The following is a 26,132-nucleotide window of genomic DNA, read 5'->3' on the forward strand; positions in this document are numbered from 1 at the left end:
CCTTCCTGGGAAAGGTATATAATTTTCTGGTTCCAGTTGGAAACATCCTTATTTCCCAGGAATGGTAACATTGACAAAACATTGCATTGCCGTGTTTCTCCGACTGTTGGTATTTGATTTAATATGATTTGGCTGACTAAGCCAGTGCCCATCTCTGAAATTGTGCTGTCGTTATTGACAGTAATCTTGTGTGCAGGCCAATAATGAAGGTTAGCAGCTTATGGTCTATCAGCAGCACTAAGTGCCTGCCAGACATGCAAACTTTTAACACTGAGCACAGTGCCCAATTCTTCTTTTTCCACTTGGTATACTTCTCCTCCACTTTCAATAGTGACTAGTGACCTCAATGTGAATGCAATGGGCCTTTTCCATGGCTACCCTTTTCCAGCAATCATTGCAGGGATTTAGCAGATCAGACACAAATTTGCCATCATAATTGATAAGTCTCAAGAATGATCTCTCTTGAGACAGTATCTGATTTAGGGCCTTTGTGATAACGCCCATATCTGGGGCACCTCGTGTAATCCCTTGTCATCGATTTACTTAGCACAGGTACTCTCTGGGGATCTTCCTTTCTTTTTTAAAAAAAAATTCTCTTCTTTTTCACTTGTAAGCCATGCTCTTAAAACCTTCTTGGTTTTTCGAATACTCCTATTTGGAGGATCCAGTAACCAAAATATTGTCCAGCTAACAGTGGACATTTGGCAAATCACACACAATTTGGTTCCATGTCTTTCTAGAATAGATCTAGCATGGACTTGATGCCAAAAGGAAGCCCCTTATAGTGGAATAGTTCCCTATCTGTCACTATTGTCAGCAGCAGCTGGGAATCCTTTGTGACTCCCATCTGCAATTAGGTTTGCAGCAGAACCATTTTTAAGAATTCCCTTTCCCCAGCCAGTCCACTGAACACGTCCTTAATGAGTAGAAGTGTGTATTGATCTACATAGAGAGCTGAGTTGACTGTGACCTTCAAGTCCACTACAATCCTCACTGCATCATCAGTTTTTAAAACTAAGAAGATTGGAGTGGTCCATTCACTGGTTACTGGTTCCAGTGCTCCCAGGTTCACTAGCTGTTCTACGTCTGTGTCCACTTTTTTGGCCAGTTGGTATGTGGTACCAATCGCAACTTCACACTCCCTGGACGAGCCTTCTGCTTCTACTGAATTTTAAATTCTTCTCCTTTCATTACCCCAGGATTCTCTTGCAGATGTCTTTTATGTATGTACAAAATCTCTTGCCAAATCGTTTTGAGTTTGCCAGTCAACCAACTACACCCCAATTTAACTTTAATTTCTGTAACCAAGAGCGTCCACATAATGCAGGGGAGTCACCTTTACTATGTACTAAGGCAATTTGGCACACTGGTCCCTTTAGCTGTGATTTTACCAGTACATAGCCTTTCAGTGGCACCACTTGTTTCCTCTGTGTCTGTAGTGTAATATTAGTGGGCTTCAATGGCATTGCCTTTAACTTTTTCTTTTTTTGTTAATTTGGGAATCAGAGACACCGCTGCAACAGTATCCACTTCCGTCTTTACTGTCTTCGCTTCCAAATTGGGAAGGTCTCAGAAGTGATTAGCTTCGCTCTGTACCAACAGGATATTTAACCAAAACTCTGACTCTGGGCCTGGCTTTCTGTTTCTCCTTCAGTTGTAGCTGACTCCAGGTTCACTCCTTGGTTGGCAACATGTACCTTATGTCTTGTTTTCTGAACTGCCTCCTTTGAGACACCACTTCTCTTGCTTGAGTTGTACCTAACAATTTCGGGCAATGTGGCCCGCTTGCTTACACCTGTGGCACTGGAGTTCCCCAGTCCAACACATTGACTTCCATGGCCACTCTTGCAACATTCTACATTCAACAGTTGGTATTGCACTCTGCCGAGTTTTTGCTTCCCTGCAGCTAATCCCATTGTCTTAAAATCCAGGTCTCTCTGTGTTAGGAAAATTCAAATGGTCCCACATGGCTTCTTGGAGGAACCTTCTGAATTTCCAATGTTCAACTAACTTTTTTAATGTTTGCATTTCGGACTGGAGGCCTGAATTGGGTTTTAACACACAGGGTAAACCTTCCTGCTAAATTTAACCCAGCAACACAGAAACGATTTATTGTGTGTAATAATCTATGAAAATTCGATAGGCCAAGAACTAGTTAAAGTAAAAATTAACAACTTTATCTCTTAAAGTATAACAGAGAATAATTAACTAACAACTATTTACAACTCCTTCCACTAAGCTATCGTTTACCTTTCCCGTCCACAATACTAATCCAATAAAACTCCCAATTACGATTTACAAAACAAAACTTCTTATCTCAAAACCAGGCAGCTTTTGGGTTCTTCTCTGTATTTCAGTCTTCTTTTCTTCTTCTTGGGGATTCTGCTTCACAGGTTACTGATCGATAAAGGTACCTTTGGGAGAGCTATTTTTCGGGCAGTGTTCTTATGTGTTGGTGGCTTGGTAGTTCTCCTTTCAACTATTCAATGTTCTCCAGTCTTATACCCCCAAAACATCGGCATTAGCTTTTAAGATTGTCAATATACTAAATTCAAACTGGATTGGAGTTTGGTATTTTTCAGGGTATAACTGAAACTGAACGGCCTAATTCTTAATTGTTTTGTCATCTCCAGGCAACCAACTAATCGAGTTTTTCGACCAAATGTTACATTATATATTAGATTAGATTACTTACATGATTAGATTACTTAGTGTGGAAACAGGCCCTTTGGCCCAACAAGTCCACATTGCCCCGCCAAAGCGCAACCCACCATACCCCTACATTTACCTCTTACCTAACACGACAGGCAATTTAGCATGGCCAATTCACCTAACCTGCACATCTTTGGACTGTGGGAGGAAACCGGAGCACCCGAAGGAAACCCACACAGACACGGGGAGAACGTGCAAACTCCACACAGTCAGTCGCCTGAGGCGGGAATTGAACCCGGGTCTCTGGTGCTGTGAGGCAGCAGTGCTAACCACTGTGCCACCATGCCGCCCATTTTTTCAGAGCACTTTGTTCTGTCAGGTAGTTCTGTTGCTTGTAACTCTCTTAAAGGTATAGTACATCCACATCTTCATACCACCTCATCCCTTAAGGAAAACGGAATCATCATAATGAAAAGATGGCTTTTTTTTCAATTTCTTTTTAAAACACATTACCCTAACATACAGATAACTTCAATATGAGTTCACCTTAACTTCTTCCCATAAACCTACACATACATACATATAAAACATTAAATAAATGCAAATCTCATCTAAACTTTATCAGTTCAATTCGCGATAACGCATCTGCAATTACATTCTTACAACCCCCAATGTGTATTATTTTTAAAGTAAAAGTCTGTAACATAAGACTCCAATGAAATAGTCTCATATTCTTGTCTTTAAAGCCTTCTAAGAATGTAAGTAGATTGTGATCCGTGTACACAAACATCTCCGACACATTCTTCATGACATACACATTAAAATGTTGTAAGGCCAGTACCAAACTCAATGGTTCCTTTTCAATTGTGGACTATTTCCTCTGGTGGATGTTGATCTTCTTCGAAAAGTTACCAATTGGCAGTTCAATCCCAACCTCATCTTCCTGTCGGAGTACAGTTCCAAATCCAATGTCATTAGCATCAATGGCTACTTTAAAAGATTTTGAAAGGTTTCGTGTAGCTAAAACTGGTTGGTGGTTAATATTGATTTCAAATGGTCGAATGCCTCTTTTGCATGGTTCTATCCACTGAAACTTTGTGTTCTTCTTAAGTAAATTGGTTAATGGTGCTGAAGTTTGCAACAAACTTCTGATAGAATCCGCTGAAGTTTGCAACAAACTTCTGGTAGAATCCGCTGAGTCCTAAGAATCAAAGCACCTCTTTCTTTGAGGTTGGTCATGGAAATTCCTCGATGGCCTTTGTCTTTGCATACCGTGGGGTCAACCTTCCATGACTGATGTTATGTCCCAAAAATGTCACCTCTGCTTTCACGAATTCAGTTTTGTTTAATTTTATTACCAGTTTTGCTTCTCATAGTCATTCAAAGAATTCTGGCAACTTTACCATGTGATCTTTCCAGGACTTCGTAAGGATCACTACATTGTCCAAGTAGACTGCACAGTTTGTTAACCCAGCCACAACTCTGTTCATGAGTCTTTGGAATGTGGCGGATGCATTCTTCATTCCAAAGGGCGTTACTTTAAACTGATATAGCCCATTTGGGGTTACAAACGCAGAAATTTCTTTCATCGTCTCAGTAACCACACATTAACCACGCTAGTAACCATGCATTAAGTCCAACTTGATGTAACTGGCTTGTTCGACTTTCTTGATACAGTACTCCAATCTATGGATTGGATATGAGTCTGATTTTGTAACGGCGTTGACCTTCCAATAATCCACACAGAATCTTTGAGTCCTGTCCGGTTTGGGAACTAAGATGATCAGTGAACTTCTTCAAGCATGGCCTCCATTTCCATGTGGACCTGTCTGGCTTTGAAAGGATTAAACAAGTAGAGGTGTTGTTTTATTGGAGCAGTATTCCCTACATCTACTTCATGTACAATAGCATTAGTCCTTCCCATCTGATTCTTACATATGTCTTTATATTGCAGTAACAAATCTTTCAACTGCGCTCTATGCTTCTGAGACCGATAGCTTACTAACCTATCCCACTCCTCAAGGACTTCTTCCTTTTTTAATATATCTTGAGGCACACCAAATCCATATCATCTGGATTTCATTCCTCACTCTGCAGAGCAGTAACATAGAACATTCCAGCGCAGTACAGGCCCTTGTACCCTTGATGTTGCGCCAACCTGTAGTACCACTCTGAAGCACATCTAACCTACACGATTCCAATCTCGGTCATATGACCGTCCAATGACCATTTAAATGCCCTTAACGTTGGTGAACCTAGCACTATTGCAGGCAGTGCATTCCACACCCCTACTACTCTCCAAGTAAAGAAACTACCTCTGACATGTGTCTTATATCTATCACCCTGCAATTTAAAACTTTTTCCCCTCGTGCTAGCCATCACCATCCGAGGAAAAAGACTCTCACTGTCCAACCTATCTAACCTTTGATTATCTTATATATCTCAATTAAGTCACCTCTCAACCTTCTGTCTAACGAAAACAGTCTCAAGTCCCTCAACGTCTCCTCGTAAGACCTTCCCTCCATACCAGGCAACATCCGACTAAATCTCCTATGAACCCTTTCCAAGGCTTCCATATCCTTCCTATAATGCGGTGACCAGAACTGCATGCAGTACTTCAAATGTGGCCGCATCAGAGTTTTGTACAGCTGCAGCATGACCTCATGATTCCGAAACTCAATTCCTCTACCAACAAAAGCTAACACACCATATGCCTTCTTAACAACCCTGTCAATCTCGGGGGCAACTTTCTTGGATCTAGGCACATGGACACGGAGATCTCTCTGCTCATCTACATTACCAAGAATCTTATCATTAGTCCAGCATTCTGCATTCCTGTTACTCCTTCCAAAGTGAATCACCTCACATTTTTCCGCATTGAACTCCATTTGTCACCTGTCAGGCCAGCTCTGTAACTTATCTATGTCCCTCTGTAACATCCTTCGTCACTATCCATAACTCTACCGATCTTTGTGTCATCCACAAATTTACTAACCCATCCTTCTATGCCCTCATCCAGGTCATTCATATAAATGACAAACAACAGTGGACCCAAAACAGATCCCAGCAGTAACTGAACTCGAGGACGACTATTTCCCTTCAACCACTTCTTTCAGCTAGCCAATTTCTGATCGAAACCACTAAATCACCCTCAATCCCATGCTTCCATATTTTGTGCAATAGCCTACCGTGGGGAACCTTATCAAATGCCTTACTGAAATCCCTATACACCACACCAAATGCTTTTCCCAAATCTACCTGTTGGGTCACCTTCTCAAAGAACTTAATAAAGTTTGTGAGGTACCACCTACTTTTCACAAAACTGTGTTAACTATCCCTAATCAACGTATTAATCTCTAGATGATCATAAATCCTACCTGTTATAACCCTTTCCAACACTTTACCCACAACCGAAGTAAGGCTTTCAGGTCTATAATTTCCAGGGTTGGCTCTACACCCCTTCTTGAACAAGGGAACAATGTTTGCTGTCCTCCAGTCTTCTGGCACTATTCCTGTAGACAATGATGACTTAAAGATCAAAGCCAGAGGCTCGGCAATATCCTCCCCGTCTTCTCAGAGAATCGTAGGATAAATCCCATCTGGGCCAGGGGACTTAGCTAATTTTACACTTTCCAAAATTGCTAACACCTCGTCCTTATGCCCCTCAATCCCATCTAATCTCGTAGCCTATTTCTCAGTATTCTTCTCTTTTTCTAGTGTGAATAATGACAAAAAGTATTCATTTAGTGCTTCCCCTATCTCCTCTGACTCTACACACAATGTCCCACTACTATGCTTGATTGGCCCTAATCTTACTCTAGTCATTCTTTTATTCCTGATATAGCTATAGAAAGCCTGAGGGTTTTCCTTGATGCTATCCACCAATGACTTCTCATGACCCCTCCTGGCTCTTCTTAGCTCTCTCTTTAGGTCTTTCTTGTAACTCTCAAGCACCATAACTGAGCCATCACACCTCATCCTAACATCAGCCCTCTTCTTCGTCTTTATAAGAGATTCAACTTCCTTAGTAAACCACAGCTCCCGTGCACACCAACTTCTTCCCTGCCTAACCAGTATATACTTATCAAGGACCCGCTGTACTCGGTCCTTGAATAAGCTCCACTTTTCCATTGTGCCCATCCCCTGCTGTTTCCTTCCCCATCCTATGCATCCTAAATCTTGCCTAATTGCATCATAATTGCTTTTCCCCCAGCTATAACGCTTGCCCTGCAGTATATACCTATCCCTTTCCATCACTAAAGTAAAGATAACTAAATTGTGGTCACTATCACCAAAGTGCTCACCTACCTCCAAATCTAACACCTGGCAGGGTTCATTACCCAGTACCAAATCTAATATACCTTGCCCTTGTTGGCCTGTCTACATACTGTTTCAGGAAACCCTCCTGCGTTGGACAAAAACTAACCCATCAAAAGTACTTGAACTTTAGTATTCCCAGACAATATTTGGAAAGTTAAAGTCCCCCATAACCACCACCCTGTCACTCCCACTCCTATAGAGGATCATCTTTGCTATCTTATCCTCTACATCTCTGGAACTATTTGGAGGCCTGTAGAAAACTCCCAACAGGATAACCTCGCCTTTCCTGTTTCTAATCTCAGCCCATGCTACCTCAGTAGAGGAGTCCTCAAACATCCTTTCTGTAACCATAATACTGTCCTTGACTACACCACCCCCTGTTTTACATTTTCTCTGTTCTTACTGAAACATCTAAATCCTGGAACCTGCAACAACCATTCCTGTCCCTGCTCTATCCATGTCTCCGAAATGGCCACAACATCGAAGTCTCAGGTACCAACCCATGCTGCAAGTTCACCCACCTTATTCCGGATGCTCCTGGTGTTGAAGTAGACATACTTCAAACCAACTCCTTGTCTGCTGGTGTCTTCTTGCGATCTTGAAATCTTAGTTCTGACTTCACTACTCTCCTCCTCCCGTATATTCGAGCTACAGTTTTGGTTTCCATCCCCCTAATTAACACCTGTTTCTCCAGTTCTTTTTCTCTCATATAATATGGTTTCAACATTTCACATAAAATACTCAATACCTTTTTTTCTTTCTGGCATCTTTACTAGGTAGTTCACCTGACCCAACTTTTTCTCAATTGATAGTGACCGCTAAACCTGGCTTTGAAGGGATCTCCTGTAACTGGTAACAGTAGTAACATGTCATCCCCTTGGGAAAATATCCGAGTCTCAGAGCTTTTATCTGCCATCCGCTTCATTCTATACTGCGTCCTGTTTAGGTGCTGTTTAGCTAACTCACCTATTCTAGTCTCTCTCTCACCTCCAATACATAAGTGTGAGATCTCCGACTTTGGTCCTGTCAATTTTTCTTTAATTAATTTCAAAGGGCCTCTCACTTCATGACCGAATATTAACTCAAAGAGAATGAACTGAGTAGATTCATTTGGGGCATCTCTAATGGCAAACAATATGAGTGGTATACCTTTATCCCAATCATTTGAGTAATCCTGACAGTTTGCTCTCAACATGGTCTTCAAGATCTGATGCTACCTTTCTAAAGCTCCCTGGGATTCAGGATGATACGCGCTGGATTTAAAGAGCTGTGTACGTAAGCTATCCATAATCTCCTCAAAGGGCCTAGCAGTAAAATTTGATCCTTGGTCCAACTGAATCTCTCTGGGTAGCCTATACTCTGTGAAGAAAGCTACTAACTCCTCGACTATCCTTTTTGCCTTGATACTCAGTAATGGAATTGCCTCCGGAAATATGGTAGACACATCCATTATGGTTAACAAGTACTGGTTCCCACTTTGAGTTCTTGGGTGGGAACCTACACAATTAATTATAACCTGTGTGAAAGGTTCTTCAAATGCAGGAATTGGTAACAAAGGTGCTAGTTTTATTACTGCCTGTGGCTGACATACCATTTGGCATGTATGAGACTATCGGCAAAAGTTAACCACATCCTTGTGCATTCCAGGCCAATAAAAATGTTTTTGTACCTTAGCCTGAGACATTTATACCCCTAGGTGATGTCCTACTGGTGGTTCATGTGTTACCCGTAGCACCTCCTATCTGTATGCTACCGGCATGACAATCTGGTGCACTTCAGCCTGTTTCTCCTCTGCACTAACCTGCTGTGGTCTCCATTTCCATCTTAGGATTCTATCTTTCAGATAGTAACCCTCTGAAATATTCTCTGCCTCCTTTCTGGAGTATGCATCCACATATATATCTTTCATTGTCTTGGCCTGCTGTTGCAAGTCTCTTACCTTTTCAGGACCAAACACTTCTGTCTGATCCTCTGCCTGTTCAGGTTCTTCCTACACCATTACGTCAAATAGGGTATTTGCTAAATGAACCTCAACTTCTTGATCTTTCTGTTTACTTTTCACTTCGTGCTGCAATTTATGATAGTGGAATCCAAATACCACACAATCTGGGAAAAATACCAGGATATTTCTCTTTTAACACCTCCGTTTCTAGGTGTTTCTTGGGCTTCTCTACAACAAGGGGTGTCACTTCCACCTTGGATCCTGCCAAACCATTCCCAAGAACAAATTGAATTTCTGGAACTGACTCTCTGTCAGTCTCTGTAACTTCACCAGTCTTGAGTTGGCACTCCAACCTGATTTTACATAGGGGAATGCAAACTTTCTGTCCACCTATCCCACAAATTACCACACTTTCGGGTAACAGATCAGAAAGAGTGCATATTCGCTCATCCCTTACTATCAGTGACTGGTTAGATCCTGCATCTCTCAAAATTATAACTTGTTGTCCTTCTCCCTCTGTTCGTTCTGAGTAAATTTTACCCACAGAGGCAAATTCTTTGTCGAAATCAGGTACTAACTTGATACCCAACCCCTGCCTAGGCTGTGAGCTCCTCGGCTCTTCCTGGGGTCTCCTCTACTACGTTCAGTAATGCCATTGGCTAAACTTCTTTCACCACATCTTTTCCCACAGTGCCTTTCTTTAATGAACAGCGCTGTGATTTTACGTGTCCCACCTTCTGGTAGTGAAAACACCTTTTCCCAGAGCCCTTCTGAAACCACTGGCACTGTAGTTTTCTGTGTCCCACTCCATTATAGTGAAAACACCTCAGGCCTTTCACCTCATTTCCACCCTCTTGGGCTTCTTTTTATCCTATGGTAAATTCTTACCAGCGCTCTTAATTTTTGGTTTTGTAGTGTAGGATCTCCCCTTCTCCCTTCTCCCTTCTATCCCTCACATGATGAAATTCTGGCCAGAAGCTTGTCTTATGCACCAGCATCTGCTAATTCTGCTGCCCTTCTTGCTTCCTGAATTTCCTGTTCCTCCACATGAATTCTTACCATCTCTGGAAGTGGGTTTTTAAACTCCTCCAGCAGAATAATCTCTTGTAGAGCCTCAAAGGTCTTATCTATTTTCAAAGCATGCACCCATCGATCAAAATGACTATGTTTAATTCTTTCGAACTCAATGTAAGTCTGACCTGATTTCTTCTTTGTGTTTCTGAACTGCTGTCTATATGCTTCTGGTACCAATTCATAAGCACTTAAATAGCCTGTTTAGCCTCTTCATAATCTCTTGACCCCTCATCTGACAGTGCAGCAAATATCTCACTAGCTCTGCCTACCAGTTTAGTCTGAACTAGCATTACCCATAAGTCCTCAGACCACTCATCTGCCTAGACAGTTTTTCAAATGAAATAAAGAAGGCTTCAACATCTTTCTCATCAAAATGTGGTAGAGCTTTGACATATTTAAATATATCACTACCTTCTCTTTTAATCTCCATCCTGTTAACTTGACTTTGCTTAATAAGTCACAATTTTTCAAATTCAAATTCTCTCTTTTTGGTCAGCTAAGAACTTTCTCTTTCTTTCTTTTCCCCCCTCTCTCTCCTCTTTTTCTCTCTCTTCTCTCTCCCTCTTTGCTCAGCTAAGAACCTTCCCTCTCTCTCTTTTTCCTCTCTCTCCCTCTCCTCTCTCTCTCTTTCTCTTTGAGGATCTGAAACCAGAATACAGGCTGAGGTAACTAGTTGTTGTCAGGAACAACCACTTAACAGATGTTCTTAATAACTTAGCTGGCAGTAAAATGGCTTCTCAATGCAAATAATATGACAAAATGGCTTCTAGGCTGCAAACTGACAATTCTGCTAAAAGCTGCATAAAATGGCTTTTAATTCTGCTATAGCTGCATAATTGACGAACCATTGTTTGCTTCAATAGAGATTAGCAGACAATGCTCCCTTTACAGCATAGAAATAATTAGACTAGATAAGACATTACTGGCTATCCTAACTGACCTTCAAATGCAGGTGCAATGGCTCAGTTAGTGAGATAAGTGTGGCCGAAGTGTTGGAAAACAAAGTTGGTTCCCAGGAAATATCATTGGACCAAGTAACTGTCAAATAAAACAATATCATTTATTGATTGGTAATTGTCTGAATGGACTATGCCATCATAGCCTGTTCCTTCCTTGAAGAAAAGTGTAAAAATGTCTTTGTTTTAAGCCATGAGCGCAGCTCCTCTGGTGAACACAGAAGTGTATAACCTCCTGTGTTTCTGGACGATCTGTGCCCAACCGTATGAAGAAATAAAGAGTGAAGTCTTAAAGGACCAGACCAATTGCGAATGTTTATTAACCAATCGTGGAACCGAGAGACCCCGCCGGGGGTCCAGATCTTCACCTTTGTTTCTCTTCTAACTCCATTTTCCTCAATTGTAATTTTAAGTTTTTCTACCTCTACTGCACTTCTGTGTTCTCTGACATATCTAAGTGTTTGAGTAACTCTTTTATAATTTCAGCTTTACTTTTGTCAATAGTTAAACCCAAATCTAACTTAATTGCTAATTCTAAAAGTATTGCCTTTTTCTTGCCTTCTAAACTTTCTTGGCAAATTTGAGAATCATCTTCCACAATTTTAAGAGTAATTTCTCTCACTTCTAATTTAATCAACTACAAGTCACTGAAATTAAACAAATTGTCTCACCCACGTTTTATTTAAAGATCTATGACTTACAAGGATGCCTTCCTTGAAGAAGCTCTCTTCCTCCCTCTACAAAACTTACAAGGATGCCTTCCTTGAAGAAACTCTCTTCCTCCCTTTACAAACAAAGACTTCAACCTACTGCGAATCCTCTTACAAGGATGCCTTCCTTGAAGAAGCTCTCTTCCTCCCTCTACAAAATTCCTGAAGAAGGGCTTATGCCCGAAACGTCGATTCTCCTGTTCCCTGGATGCTGCCTGACCTGCTGCGCTTTTCCAGCAACACATTTTCAGCTCTGATCTCCAGCATCTGCAGTCCTCATTTTCTCCTTAAAGATCTATGACACTAACCTACCAAGTGTTTAAATCTGGGGAGTTTTGTACCCCCAGATCTATTCAAATCTGTCTAAACCAGTTCAAATCCTGATGACGAGCCCCTAAACTGTTACGACACGAGGTAAACCCTCCTGCTCAATTTAACCCAGCAACACAGAAAGGATTTATCCCATGTTGTAATCTGTGAAAATTTGATAGGCAAAGAACTAGTTAAAGTAGAAATTACAACTTTATTTCTTAAAGTATACCAGAGCATAATTAACTAACAACTATTTACAACTCCTTCCACCAAACTATCTTTTACCTTCCCCTTCTACAATGCTAGTCTAATAAAACTCCCAATTATGATTTACAAAACAAAACTTACCTCAAAACCAGGCAGCTTTTGGTTCTTCTCTGTATTTCAGTCTTCTTTTCTTCTTCTTGGGGATTCTGCTTCACAGGTTACTGATCAATAAAGGTACCATTGGGAAAGTGTTTTTTCATGCTGGTGGCTTGGCAGTTCTCCTCTCAACTATTCAATGTTCCCCAGTATTATACCCCCAAAGATTTTGTCATTGGCTTTTAAGATTGTCAATATACAAAATTCAAACTGGATTGGAGTTTGGTATTTTTCGGGGTATGATTTAAACTGATTGGCCTAATACGAATCTGTGTTTATGTTCCAGGCAACCAGCTAATTGAGTTGTTCGACCAAATGTTATTTTTTTTTTCAGAACAGTTTGTTCTGTCAGTTGGTTCTGTTGCTTTTAACTCTCTTAAAAGCACACACGTCTTCGTAACAGATTGCTTCCCCTAGTTCCTACTTGACCTGCTCTCTCTAAAGGCAACACATGCTCAGTTGCATACATAACAAAAAGCACCCCTTCCACTCCGCACCAAATTCCCATGCTGCCTCCAAATTCCCTGAACTATATACTCACTTTGGCTGTGTTTTACTCCTGATATGATCTGTCCTTCATGACTGAGTATGAAACAATTAAATGTTTTTAAAACTGATGTTCCTTTTAAACAATTTATGAACAGAATGGAAAACAATGTTGCATTTCATTGGTGAAACTGATTTTATTTTGTCAGTCACCAACAAACTGGAAGAATAGTAAATTTTTTAATGAATAATTTGAATATTCCTGTATGCAAATGCTGCTTTTTTTTTGCTGCTTTCAATTTCACTCATTTATGGTTTCCCTTTAGTTCCATGCCCTTTCTACCAGATTTCTCAAGCCTTTTGCATAACTAGGTTGTATTCTGTAATTTCCTTTTTATTGTTCACTGTATGAACAATTAATTTCTGTTTTTCATGAGATTTGCTCATTTTCTTTTAAAGAGGAGAAAAATAAAGTAACATGAATATAACTAATTTTGGTTTTTACTCTTTTCACCATATTAGTGTAGTTGTTTACATCATTGACCTTGTCAAGTAAGAAAACTTTGTTTGGAAAACTTTGCATGTTAATTGCTATTATTGTTTCATGTACAAAAATTAAAAATAAATTGATTATTGTTTTAAAATGCTCCCAGAAAATACCTGAAAGATGTAAAATTTTAACCATATGAATTGAACCAGGCTTTTTTCTTAACAAAAAATAGTTTAGAAATGAGCTTGTGATTTAATGAAATCTGGCCCTTTTGTGATTTCTACAATATTTCCAATTAAATAAACAAGAACACCATTTGACTGTCCTCCATGGTTTTAATAATTGGCAGCACTAATTATTCTTGGAGAATCAGTTTTAAAGGATAGGTCAACAAAGATGCAGTGAAAGACTTTTAAGGTTATATTTCAGGATGCACAGAATGGATACATTCCAAAAAGTAAGAAACATTCCAAGCCACAGACCTGCCATTTGTGGTTAACTAGAAAGGTTAAACATAGTGTCAAACTTGAACCCCATGTGCAAAGACAGTAGCAGGTCTGTCAAATGACATTGGACAGAAATGTTTTTGCTTTATAGTAACAAAATCTAGCACAAGCGCAAAACAGAAATACTCAAGGATCGTAAGAGTTTCAATAAATACTTAAAGAAGAGTTAACAGAATGAGTTAGTCCTATAGAAAGTGAGTCTGGAGAAGTAATAATGGAAAAATTAGATGGCAGTTGACTTGAGCAGAGATTTTGCATTCAGTTTCAGTGTAGAGGATAAAAGTAACATCTAGAAGCAGTGATATTTATGGAAATGAAAGGGAGAGAGGAACTCTGGAAAAGAACTTAAGTGGTGTTGAGAAAATTGATGGAGCTGATAATTGCCTAGATTTTGGATGTCATCCTAGGCTTTTAACTGAAGTCACTAGTAAGATAGTTACATTGGTTTGAATTTTCCAAAATGTCCATTGATTCATGGAATGTTCCATTTTTAGATTGGAAGATAACTAATGTAGTTCCTTTAGTCAAAAAGTGGAGATAAAAAGTGGGAAACTAGCCAGTTAACGTTTGTCTTCAGAGCAAATTTAAAACTGTTATTCAGGTGTTACAATAGGGAAGTAAAGTCCTTTTTGAATATTTTAAGGCAGAAATAGATATATCACTTGTTAAGTAAAGGGGTGGGGGATTAGTGGTTGGGTGGGAATGCAGATTTGAAGTTACAATCTGATCAGAGGTGACTAAGGAAGCTTGGAACTGAGTGGCCTACTCCTTGCTTGTGTTTGCAATTTTTTTTTAGTTTAGTGAGGCGGTGATGGTAGTTTTGACTTTTCCATGGAAATGGAACTCCTTTTTATACTGGTTTGTTTAAGATTTGGTAGATCAGTGTTTTAAATGGACTGTCATTACAGTTCTGCCAAATATAACCAAAGCTCTTATACTTTGAGCTATTACACATGGGAAGTTCAACATATCCTTTTCTAAGCTTCTTTAACATTTTCCACTTTTCTTACCCATTAAAATATGCAATGTTTGACATATTTAGAAATGAAAATCTTACTTATCTAAAGCATTTGCTGCTATCTACCGAACTACTTGAATTGTTATATTGCAGTTATATTGCTAATTGAACACCCAAGATCTGCTTTTTGTGAAACAAGACTGAAAATCCAAGGAAATTTTATTTGTTAAGCTAGGAAATAATCATAGCTTTTCATTTTCTTGTTTACTATGTCTTAGTAGCTTTGATCTTTCTTCTTTACTTTGCAGATTGACATTTTGATCAACAATGCTGGTCGTTCCCAACGCTCCTTATTCCTGGACACCAACCTTGATGTCTATGAAGCCATAATGCACCTGAACTTCCTTGGTACAATCTCGCTGACCAAATGTGTGCTACCTTACATGATAAAGCAGGAGAAAGGACAAATAATCACTGTCAGTAGTTTGGCAGGTCTTGTTGCTGCCCCTATTTCTACAGGTTATGCAAGTAGTAAACATGCTCTTCAGGTGATAATAATTGCATTCAGTAATTATTTTAGTTGTCACAAAGTTATCTAATTGACCTTTTCTTCACTGTTAATTTTCTGATGTCATGGTTCCTTTTCACAATTCTGTGCTATATTGAGTTAATTATTTTTAAAAGAGATGTATAAACATTATGTTAAATCATAGAACTAAAATGAACAACAGTGATATGACTGTTTTAATTTTACTAAAGAAAATTGAAACGTCATTTTTAAAGTGATGTGATTTTTCAGTTAAAGCAGATTTGGTGTATACAGTTGATCTTGTTTCTTTGCTGAGAATTCATAGGCTGATGTGAATTTGATGGGCTGAATGGCCTGCTTCCACACTGTATGAATTCTATAAGGTCACCTCTCAGCCTTTGATGCCCCAGGGTAGGAAAAAAAACCCAGCCTATTGAGCCTGTTCCCTGTAACTCAAACCCTCCAGCCTCAGCAACATTCTTGTAGATCTTTTCTGAACCCTTTCAAGTTTGACAACATCTTTCGTATAGTAGTGAGACCAGAATTGATTGCGGTATTCTAAAAGTGGCCTCACCAATGTCTTCTTTGTTCTTTTTTAAAATTTTTACGAGCAGGAACAGTTTCTCTCTGTCTACTCTGTTCAGCCCACTCATGACTTTGTAAACCTGTACCAACTCTCCTCTCTACTGCCTTCTCCGAGGTGAACAGTGCTAACTTCTTCTTGCTATTCTCATTCGTGGAATCATTCTTGTAAATCACTTCTGCATTCATATCTTTTCTGTAATGGGGCACCCTGCAATTATATACCATACTCCAGTTGAGGTCTAACAATTATCACCTTCTTGCTCTTGTACTCCATTCCCACCTTTTCAGTATAATGGCGAAAACACTAAACATTGACTGCTCTCAGGAGAATTACAAGGCCTTTTATGCATATATTAGAAGAAAGAGGGAAGCAAGGGAAAGAGTAGGCTCCGAGTCGGTAAAGTGTGGAGATGGCAAAAGCACAGCAATTCGAGCAGCATTAGAGGAGCAGGAGAGCCGACGTTTTCAGTTGGTACCCTTCACTCTGCTCTCCTGTCCCTCTGGTGCTGCTTGACTTGCTGTACTTTTGCCAGCTCCACACTTTATTGACTCCGACTTTCCAGCATCTGCAGTCCTAACTATCTCCAAAGAGTAGGGCCACTCAGGCACTCAAGGACAAAAAGGAAGTTAAGCGAGGAGCTACAGGAAGTGGGAGAGATCCTTAATGAGAATTTTGTATTGATATTCACCAAGGAGAAGGACATGACTGACATTGAGGTCAGAGATAAGTGTGTGAATATTCTAGAGAATGTCAATATATTGAAGAAGGCAGTTCTGGGTATCCTAAATTGCATTAAGGTAGACAAGTCCCCAGTGCCAGATGTGGATCTATCCTGGGTTACTGTAAGAGGCAAGGAAAGAAATAGCAAGGGCGTTAGCAGATAGCTTCACATGCTTTTGAAGCTCCGTGCGTATTGAAGCCCTGTGGCAGGAGTAATAGAGAGGGTCTAGGGGTTCAAAGTCAAGGTGGACCCAGTCCCTTTACTCCTGGGTCTGGCGAATTTACCTCACTTAGATGTACATGGGAAAAAGCTTTTTAACATTCTCACTTTTTATGCGAGGAAGAACTTCTGATGTGTTGGGTGTCTGAGAATCCCCTGGGTCTGTTGGGGTGGTGTAAGTTAATTGTGGAACACATTCCTTTAGATCTTCCTTCTTATCTCTACGGTGCGCCAGAAAATGGACAACTTTTACAAGACATGGCAGCCCTTTTTGAAATACTTGGAAGCAGATCTGTCCACCGTTTTGATTAGGGCTTTTGTCTAGCCATGATGGTTTGGTCTGGCAAACCTAAGGCTGTGAGAGGAAGAATTTCAAACAAATGTGGGTTTAATAATTGAGGCTGTCTCAGGTTGAGAGCTGTGGTCTAGTTGCGCTGAGCAGTGTTATTTACTTGTATATTGATTTGTAATAAGTGCAGTTTTTATTTCTTTTGCAGAGTCGTATAGTAGTTGGTTTATTGTTTATTGTTGGTCTTGATGTTATGATGCTATATTTTCATGTTTCTGTAACTTTCTAATTTTGTAAAGAATAGTTTTTCAATAAAAGTATTTAAAAAAAAGGACAGAGAACACAGTTTCCAAGTCTTTTACAAAACAAGCAAATGTGAAGTGAGAAAAACGTTTTTCCTCCAGTGAGTACTTAGGGGTTTGGAATACACTGCCTGGTAATATGATGGAGGCAGGTTTAATCAAGGCATTCAATGCATTGGATGATTATTTAGATAGAAAAAAATGAGCAGAGTTATGGGGAAAAGGCAGGAGTTGCTATTAAGTCAAAATGCTCTGTGGGCCAGCTCTGACATGATGGCCTGAAATGGCTTCCTTATGTGTGGAAAGATTCTGTGATCTACCAAGTTTTTGCTCACATGCTTCATCTGTATACATCCCTTTTGTAGCCTCTCCCCCCTCCCTTTTTGACAATTTATTTCCCAATTTATCTTGATACTGGTTATCATACATTTGATCCCCTCATCCAAATCATTGGTAGAGATTGAAAATGATTGAGGACCCAGCACTTAGCCCTCTGCCAATCCATTGGCAAACTGTGACTTATGACAAATGATCCATTTATCCTTGCTCTGTTCTTCCTAATACCTAAAGAATCCATTATCCATGTTGCCCCTCCTGCAGGATGTGTTTTAATCTTTGTGGTATTTTTTCATGAAATGCCTTTTGGAAATCCAACTGTCGTACATCTACCATTTTGTTTCTCTATTGTAAATGTTCCTTCATCAAATACCCTAATAAATGAAACATGATTTCCCTTGCATAAAACTGTGATAGCTCTCTGATCACATGATATTCTTAGTATCCTGCTATAACCTTCTTAATAAATTCAAGAAACTTTCCTTATGATAGATGTTTAGGGTAACTTGCCTGTAGTTTACTGCTTTCTGCATTCTTTTTCTGGGTAGCAGGTCATAGTTGATTTTATCCATTTATAATGAACGGTGCTAGTAGATTGGAAAATAGCAAATGTAACACCTATGCATAATTCTACATCTTTTCTAGGGATTTTTTAATTCCCTTCGACCAGAGCTTGCGAATTACCCAGGGATTATAATTAGCACTGTTTGTCCAGGACTGGTCCACTCTAATATTGTGAAAAATGCATTTACCGAAGAGATAAATAAGGTACAGTGAATGTTAATCACCAGAGTTACCAGTGCAATTTTACTAAGATTGTTCAAAGAATTGTTGTTTACTCTTTTTTGTTATGAATGGGGTAAATCCCTCCCTGCTAATTTAAACCAGCCACACAGAAATGATTTAACCTGTGCTGGAATCTGTTAAAATTCGAGAGGCCAAGAACTATCCCAAAGGTCACTATTTAAATTAAAAATTAACAACTTTTTAATTTAAAAGTCTTAACAGAGAACAATTAACAACACTGATTTACAACCCTTTTCTCTAACCTATCTTTTACTTTCCCTTCTATAATACTGGTCTGATAAAACCCCCAATTGAGATTTACCAAAAAATTCAAATTTTAAAACCAGCCAGCTGTCTAATCTTCTCTTTGTATCTTCCTCTGTCTTATTTCCTTCTTAGGGTTTCTGTTTCACAAATCATTGATAGATAAAGAGAGCTATTCTGTGGGCAGTCTGTATATGTTGGTGGCTTGGTAGTTCTCCTCCAACTGTTCAATTTTTTTTTCCAGTTTTATACCCCAAAGCATCGGATCATTTCATTGGTTTTACTATTGTCAAAATACTAAATTCAAACTTGATTGGAGTTTTGTATCTTGGGGCATAATTTAAACTGATTGGTCGAATTTGGATTTGTTTTTGTCTCATAGCAACCCAGGTACTGCTAGCTGCTGGATCAAATGTTACATTGTAAATTCTCTAGCACTCTGTGTGCTTGCTAAGTCCTTCAACTCTCTTAAAGGTACAGTAGACCCACAACTTCAAAACACCTTCCCCCTTAAGAAAAATGAACCATCATAATGAAAAGATGGCTTCTTTTTTTTTCAATTCTTTAACCATATTACCATAATATACACATAACTTTAATCTAGGTTCACCTTAACATCTTCACATATATACATAACATTGAATATACAAATCTCACCTAAACATAATGCATCTGCGATTACATTCTTACGACCTGCAACATGTATGATTTTTAAATTAAAAGTCTGTAATATAAGACTGCAATGAAATAATCTCATATTCTTGTCTTTAAAGCATTCTAAGAATGTAAGAGGATTGTGATCCATGTATGCAACCGTCTCTGACACATTGTTCGTGACATGCATATTAAAATGTTGTAAGGCCAGTTCCAAACTCAATTGTTCTTTTTCGATTGTGGAGTATTTCCTCTGGTGGATGTTGAGTTTCTTTGAAAAGTAACCAGCTGGCAGTTCAATCCCATTCTCATCTTCCTGTAGCAGTACAGCTCCAAGTCCTATGTCACTAGCATCAATGGCGACTTTCAAAGGTTTTGAAAAGTTTGGTTTGGCGGTCAATATTGATTTCAAGTGGTTGAATGCCTCCTGGCATTGTTCTGTCCACCGAAATTTTGTGTTCTTCAGCAAATTGATTAACAGTGCCACTACACTGCTGAAGTTTGGAACAAACTTCCAATAGAATCTGCTGAGTCCTAAGAATCAAAGCACCTCTTTCTTCAAGGTTGGTCATGGAAATTCCTCGATAGCCTTTGTCTTTGTGTTCTATGGGGTCAACTTTCCATGACTGATGTTATGTCCCAAGAATATCACTTCTGCTTTCACGAATTAGTTTTGTTTAATTTTATTATCAATTTTGCTTCTCGTAGTCATTCAAAGAGCTCTAGCAACTTTACCATGTGATCTTTCCAGGACTTAGTAAAGATCACTACATTGTCCAAATAGACTGCACAGTTTGTTAACCCAGCCACAACTCTGTTCATGAGTCTTTGAAATATGGCAGGTGCGTTCTTCATTCCAAATGGCATCACTTTAAATTGATATAGTCCATTTGGGGTTACAAACGCAGAAATTTCTTTCGCTGTCTCTGATAAAGATACCTGCCAGTAACCACACATTAAGTCCAACTTGGTGATGTAGCTTGCTTGTCCGACTTTCTCAATACCGTCCTCCAATGTAGGAATTGGATATGAGTCCAATTTTGTAACGGCGTTGACTTTCCGATAATCCAAGCAGAATCGTTGAGTGCCGTCAGGCTTCGGAACTAAGCTGATCGGCGAACTCCGTTTGATTCGATGATACCCTTGTTGAGCATGGCCTCCACCTTCTCCTCGACCTGTCTGGCTTTGAAAGGATTAAGCCGATAGGGGTGTTGTTTTATCGGAGCCGTAATCCCTACGTTTACTTCATGTACAATAGCATTAGTCCTCCCCATCTGATTCTTACGTATGTCCTTACATTGTAGTAACAAATCTTTCAACTGCCTTCTATGCTCTGAAGACAGATAGCTTACCAACCTAGCCCACTCCTCAAGGACTTCTTCATTTTTAAAATCTATTTTGAGGCACATCAAAATCCAAATAAGCTGGATTTGATTCCTCACTCTGCAGGACAGTAACTAACATCTGTTTCTCCAGTTCCTTCTCTCTCCTAGTTCTCTGGAGGGGACCTACACAATCAATTATAGCCCGCATGAAAGGTTCTTCAAAAATGTAAATTGGCAACAAAGGTGCTGGTTTTATTACCGCCTGTGACTTACCTACCATTTGACATGTTTGACATGTACAGCAAAATTTAACCACATCCTTGTGTATTCCAGGCCAATAAAAATGTTTTTGTACCTTAGCCTGAGTCTTTCATATCCCTAGGTGACCGCTTATAGGTAGTTCATGTGCTACCCGTAATACTTCCTGTCTGTATGCTACTGGCAATACAATCAGTGTACTTTGGCCTGTTTCTCCTTTGCACTTAACCTGCTGTGGTCTTCGTTTCTGTCTTAGGATTCTATCTTTCAGATAATAACCTTCCGGAATATTCTCTGCCTCCTTTTTGGAGTATGCATCCAATTTTATATATTTTATCGTCTTGTCTTGCTGTTGCAAGTCACTTAGCCTTTTAGGACTAAACATTTCTGCCTGACCCTTTGCCTGTTCAGGTTTTCCCTGCACCATTACATCAAACAGGATATCCACTAACTGAACTTCAACTCCATCTTTATTTTTAGTTTTTTCTTCATGCTGTGACTTATGATAGTGAAATCTGTTTACTACATGGCCTGGGAAAATACCAGAATATTTCTGTTTTAACTCCTCAGTTTCTTGGTCTTCCTCGGGCTTCTCCTCAACAAGGGGTGTCACTCCCACCTTGGATCCTCCCAAATCATTGCCAAGAAGAAAGTGAATTCCTGGAACTGACACTCTGTCAGTCATTCCCACTCTAACTTCCGCAGTCTAGCGTTGGCACTCCAACCTGATCTTACATCGGGGAATGCTAAATTTCTGTCCATCTATCCTACAAATTACCACAGTCTCAGGTAACAGATCAGAAAGAGTGCATATTTGCTCATCCCTTACTATCAGTGACTGGTTAGATCTTGCATCTCTCAAAATTATAACTTTTTGTCCTTCTCCCCCATTCTTTTTGAGTAAACTTTACCCGCAGAGGTGAATTCTTTACTAATTCGATACCCAGCCCCTGCCTAGGCTTTGCACTCTCCTGCAGCTCCTCGGCTCTTCTTGGGGTCTCCTACCTTCACTAATGGCACTGGCTTAGCTTCTTTTACCGCATCTTTTCCTACACTGCCTTTTTTTTAATGACCAGCAATGTGACTTTACGTGTCCCACTTTATCACCTCCTTTCCACCCTTCTGGGATTCTTTTTTATCCTGTGGTAAATTCTTACCAGTGTTCTCTACTCTTGGTTTCATAGGGTTTCATTCACAGGATGAAATTTTGGCTGGAAGCTTGTCTTATGCACCAACATGTATTTATCTCTAATTCTGCTGCCCTTCTCACTTGCTGAACTTTCTGTTCCTCCACATGAATTCTTACCAATGGACGTGAAGTTTTAAACTCTCCAGCAGAATAATCTCTCATAGAGCCTCAAAGATCTTATCTATTTTTAAAGCATGCACCCATCTATCAAAATGACTATGTTTAATTCTTTCAGTCTCAACATAGGTCTGACCTGGTTTCTTCTTTGTGTTTCTGAACTGCTGTCTATATGCTTCTGGTACCAATTCATAAGCACTTAAAATAGCCTGTTTAACCTCTTCATAATCTCTTGACCCCTCATCTGACAGTGTGGCAAATACCTCACTAGCTATGTCTACCAGTTCAGTCTCAACTAGCATTACCCATAAATCCTCGGACACTCCATCTGCCAAGACAGTTTTTCAAATGAAATAAAGAAGGCTTCAACATCTTTCTCATCAAAATGTGGCAGAGTTTTGACATATTCATATATATCACTACCTTCTCTTTTAATCTCCATCCTGTTAACTTTACTTTGCCTAAAAAAATAATTTCTCAAGTTTAAATTCTCTCTTTCTTTGTCTCTCCCTTTCTTCTCTCTCTTTGCTCAGCAAAGAACCTTCTCTCTGTCTCTTTTTTCTTGTCTCTTTCTTCTCTCTCTTTCTCCTCTCTCTCTTTCTCTTCCCCTTTGTTTATCTTCTAACTTCATTTTCCTCAATTGTGATTTAGATCTTTCTACGTCTACTGCATTTGTCTGTTTATCTGATACACCTAAGTGTTTAAGTAACACCCTAACAATTTGAACTTTACTTTTGTCCTTGGTTAAACCCAAATCTAACTTATTTGCTAATTGTAAAAGTATTGCCTTTTTCCTTCTTTCTAAACTTTCTTGGCAAATTTGAGAATCATCTTCAAATCCCTGAACCTCTTTAGCAATTTTAAGAGCCATTTCTTTCACTTCTAATTTATCAACCACAAGTCACCAAAGTTAAACAAGTTACTTACAGTGTGGAAACAGGCCCTTCGGCCCAACAAGTCCAAACCGACCCACTGAAGCGCAACCCACCCAGACCCATTCCCCTACATTTACTCTTCACGTAACACTACGGTCAATTTAGCATAGCCAATTCACCTAACCTGCACATTTGTGGACTGTGGGAGGAAACCGGAGCACCCGAAGGAAACCCATGCAGACACAGGGAGAATGTGCAAACTCTACACAGTCAGTCGCCTGCGGTGGGAATTGAACCCGGGTCTCTGGCACTGTGAGGCAGCAGTGCTAACCACTTTGCCACCATGCCACCCATTATTGGGCGCCTATGTTTTATTTAAAGATCTAGGACACTAACCTGCAAGTGTTTAAATCTGCTGGGGTTTTTGTACCTCCAGATCTACTCAAATCTGTCTAAACCAGTTCAAATGACAGACAAAAGCTTCCAAACTGTTAAGACACAGGGTAATCCCACCCCTGCTAGTTTAAACCAGCAACACAGAAATAATTTTAACCCGTGCTGTAATCTGTTAAAATTCAAGAGGCCACAAACTATCCCAAAGTCACCATTTACATTAAAAATTAACAACTTTTTATTTAAAAGACTAACAGAGATTAATTAACAACGATTTACACCTCCTTTCTCTAACCTACCTTTTACTTTCCCTCCTATTGTACTGGGCCGATAAAACTCCCGATTGAGATTTACCAAAAAATTCAAATTTCAAAATCAGCCAGCTGTTGAATCTTCTCTTTGTATCTTCCTCTGTCTTCTTTTCTTCTTCTTATGGTTATTGAATAGATAAAGGTACCCTTAAGAGAGCTATTCTGTGGGCAGTCTGCATATGTTGGTTTAAAAATGTGTTGCTGGAAAAGCGCAGCAAGTCAGGCAGCATCAAAGGAGAAGGAGAATCGATGTTTCGGGCATAAGCGAAACATTGATTCTCTTTCTCCTTTGATGCTGCCTGACCTGCTGCGCTTTTCCAGCAACACATTTTTAAGCTCTGATCCCCAGCATCTGCAGTCCTCACTTTCTCCTGCATATGTTGGTGAATTGTTCAATTATTTTCCGGTTTTATACCCCAAAACATCGGATTGTTCCATTGATTTTAATATTATCAAAATACTAAATTTGAATTTGATTGGAGTTTTGTATCTTAGTGCATAATTTAAACTGATTGGCCGAATTTGAATTTGTTCTTGTCTCTTAGCAACCCAGATACTGCTAGCTGCTGGACCAAATGTTGCATTGTAAATTCTCCAGCACTCTCTGTGCTTGCTAAGTCCTTCAACTCTCTTAAAGGTTCGGTACCTCTCTACACCTTCAGAAAACTTTATTGCGAAAACTAAAAATGCATCCACTATTGTAATCATTTAAAGTGAAATTCATGCAATGAATATTGAGAGTTCAACATATTAGACTCAGTATCTTTGATTTGATTACTATCACGTGTATCAAGGTACAGTGAAAAGTGTTGTCTTACGCGCTCTGTAGGCATATTGTACTATAGAAGTGCATCAGGGTAACAGAACAGAGTACAGGATACAAAGTTACAGCCGGCGAGAAGGTACAGAGATTAGCATTAATGAGGTCCATTCAAAAGTCTGGTTATACTGGGGAAGAAGCTGTTCTTTAATTAGTTCATATTTGTACACAAACTTATATGCCTTCAGCCCAATGGAAGAGAGTATATACAGGGTGGGAGGGGTCTTGAGTTATGTTGGTTGTTTTCCCAATTCTGCAGGAAGTATAGATGAAGTCAGAGGATGGAAGGCTGATTTGTATGATGGACTAGGCTGTGTCTACAACTCTAGTTTCCTTTGGTCTTGGGAAGAACAGTTGCCAGCTCTGATGCATCCAGATAGGATGCATTTTCTGGTACATTTATAAAAATTGGAAGTCTTTATGGACATTCTTGGACCTCCTGGGGAAGTAGAGGCGATGCTGTGCTTTCTTGATTGTAGCGTCAATTTGGGTGGACCAGAATAGGTTGTTGGTGATTGTCACTCCCAAAAACTTGACATTTTCGACCATCTCCACCTCAGCACCACTGATACAGATGGGGAATGCCCCCCACTCTGCTTCCTGAAGTCAATGACCATCTCCACTTTGCAGACTTTGATGGAGAGATTGTTGTCTTTACATCATGCCTTTAAGCACTGTCTCTCCTTCCTGTACTCTGTCCCGTTGTTGTTTGAGATCCAACCAACAATGGTGGTGTCGTTAGCAAACTTGTAAATGGAGTTGGTGTGGAACTTGGCCACACGTGTATGTGTGTATGTGTGTGTGTGTAAGGAGAATAGTTGGGTGCTGAGTAGATAGCTTTGTGGCGCTATTTTCTGTATTGGGTCCTCAGACTTTAATTTCTGCTTGTAAGCCAGGAGGACCACAGCATTGTAGTCTGATTTTCCAAAATGCAGATGGGGAATGGAGCAGTAGGCATCTTTTATGGTTGTGTTGCAATGATCAAGGATGTCCAGTCCTCTAGTGGGACAAGATATGTGTTGGTGGAATCTTGCTAGCACATTCTTGAGGTTGAAAGAGGTAAAAACAATGACAGCAGATGCTGGAAACCAGATTCTGGATCAGTGGTGCTGGAAGAGCACAGCAATTCAGGCAGCATCCGAGGAGCAGCAAAATCGAATGTCGATTTTGCTGCTCGTCGGATGCTGCCTGAATTGCTGTGCTCTTCCAGCACCACTGATCCATTCTTGAGGTTGGCCTGGTTAAAGCCGCAGACTACGATGAACAAGGCATTGGGTATTCCAACTCAAGGCTGTTTATTTGTAGCACTGTATACTTCAAGTGCATTTTTCACTTCTGCATGAAATGGGGTGTAGACCGCTGTCATTGGAGGTGAACTTGTGCGGCAGA

At 39.7% G+C, this 26,132-nt stretch overlaps 1 protein-coding gene across 2 annotated transcripts in view; it reads left to right on the forward strand.

Annotated features, from left to right (window-relative positions):
• Positions 1–26,132, forward strand: part of dhrs7 (dehydrogenase/reductase (SDR family) member 7) — a 70,160-nt gene that overhangs the window by 33,943 nt on the left and 10,085 nt on the right. For both annotated transcript variants that reach the window (XM_087989712.1, XM_043698466.2), the window contains 2 exons: positions 15,078–15,317; positions 18,397–18,519. In XM_087989712.1, the coding sequence (XP_087845838.1) occupies positions 15,078–15,317; positions 18,397–18,519 (363 nt within the window). The remainder of the gene's footprint in view (positions 1–15,077; positions 15,318–18,396; positions 18,520–26,132) is intronic.

Source organism: Chiloscyllium plagiosum, unplaced genomic scaffold (assembly GCF_037043375.1).
Source record: "Chiloscyllium plagiosum isolate Xiang-an unplaced genomic scaffold, Cpla_swu_hap1 HiC_scaffold_8, whole genome shotgun sequence".
NCBI classification, from domain to species: domain Eukaryota; kingdom Metazoa; phylum Chordata; class Chondrichthyes; order Orectolobiformes; family Hemiscylliidae; genus Chiloscyllium; species Chiloscyllium plagiosum.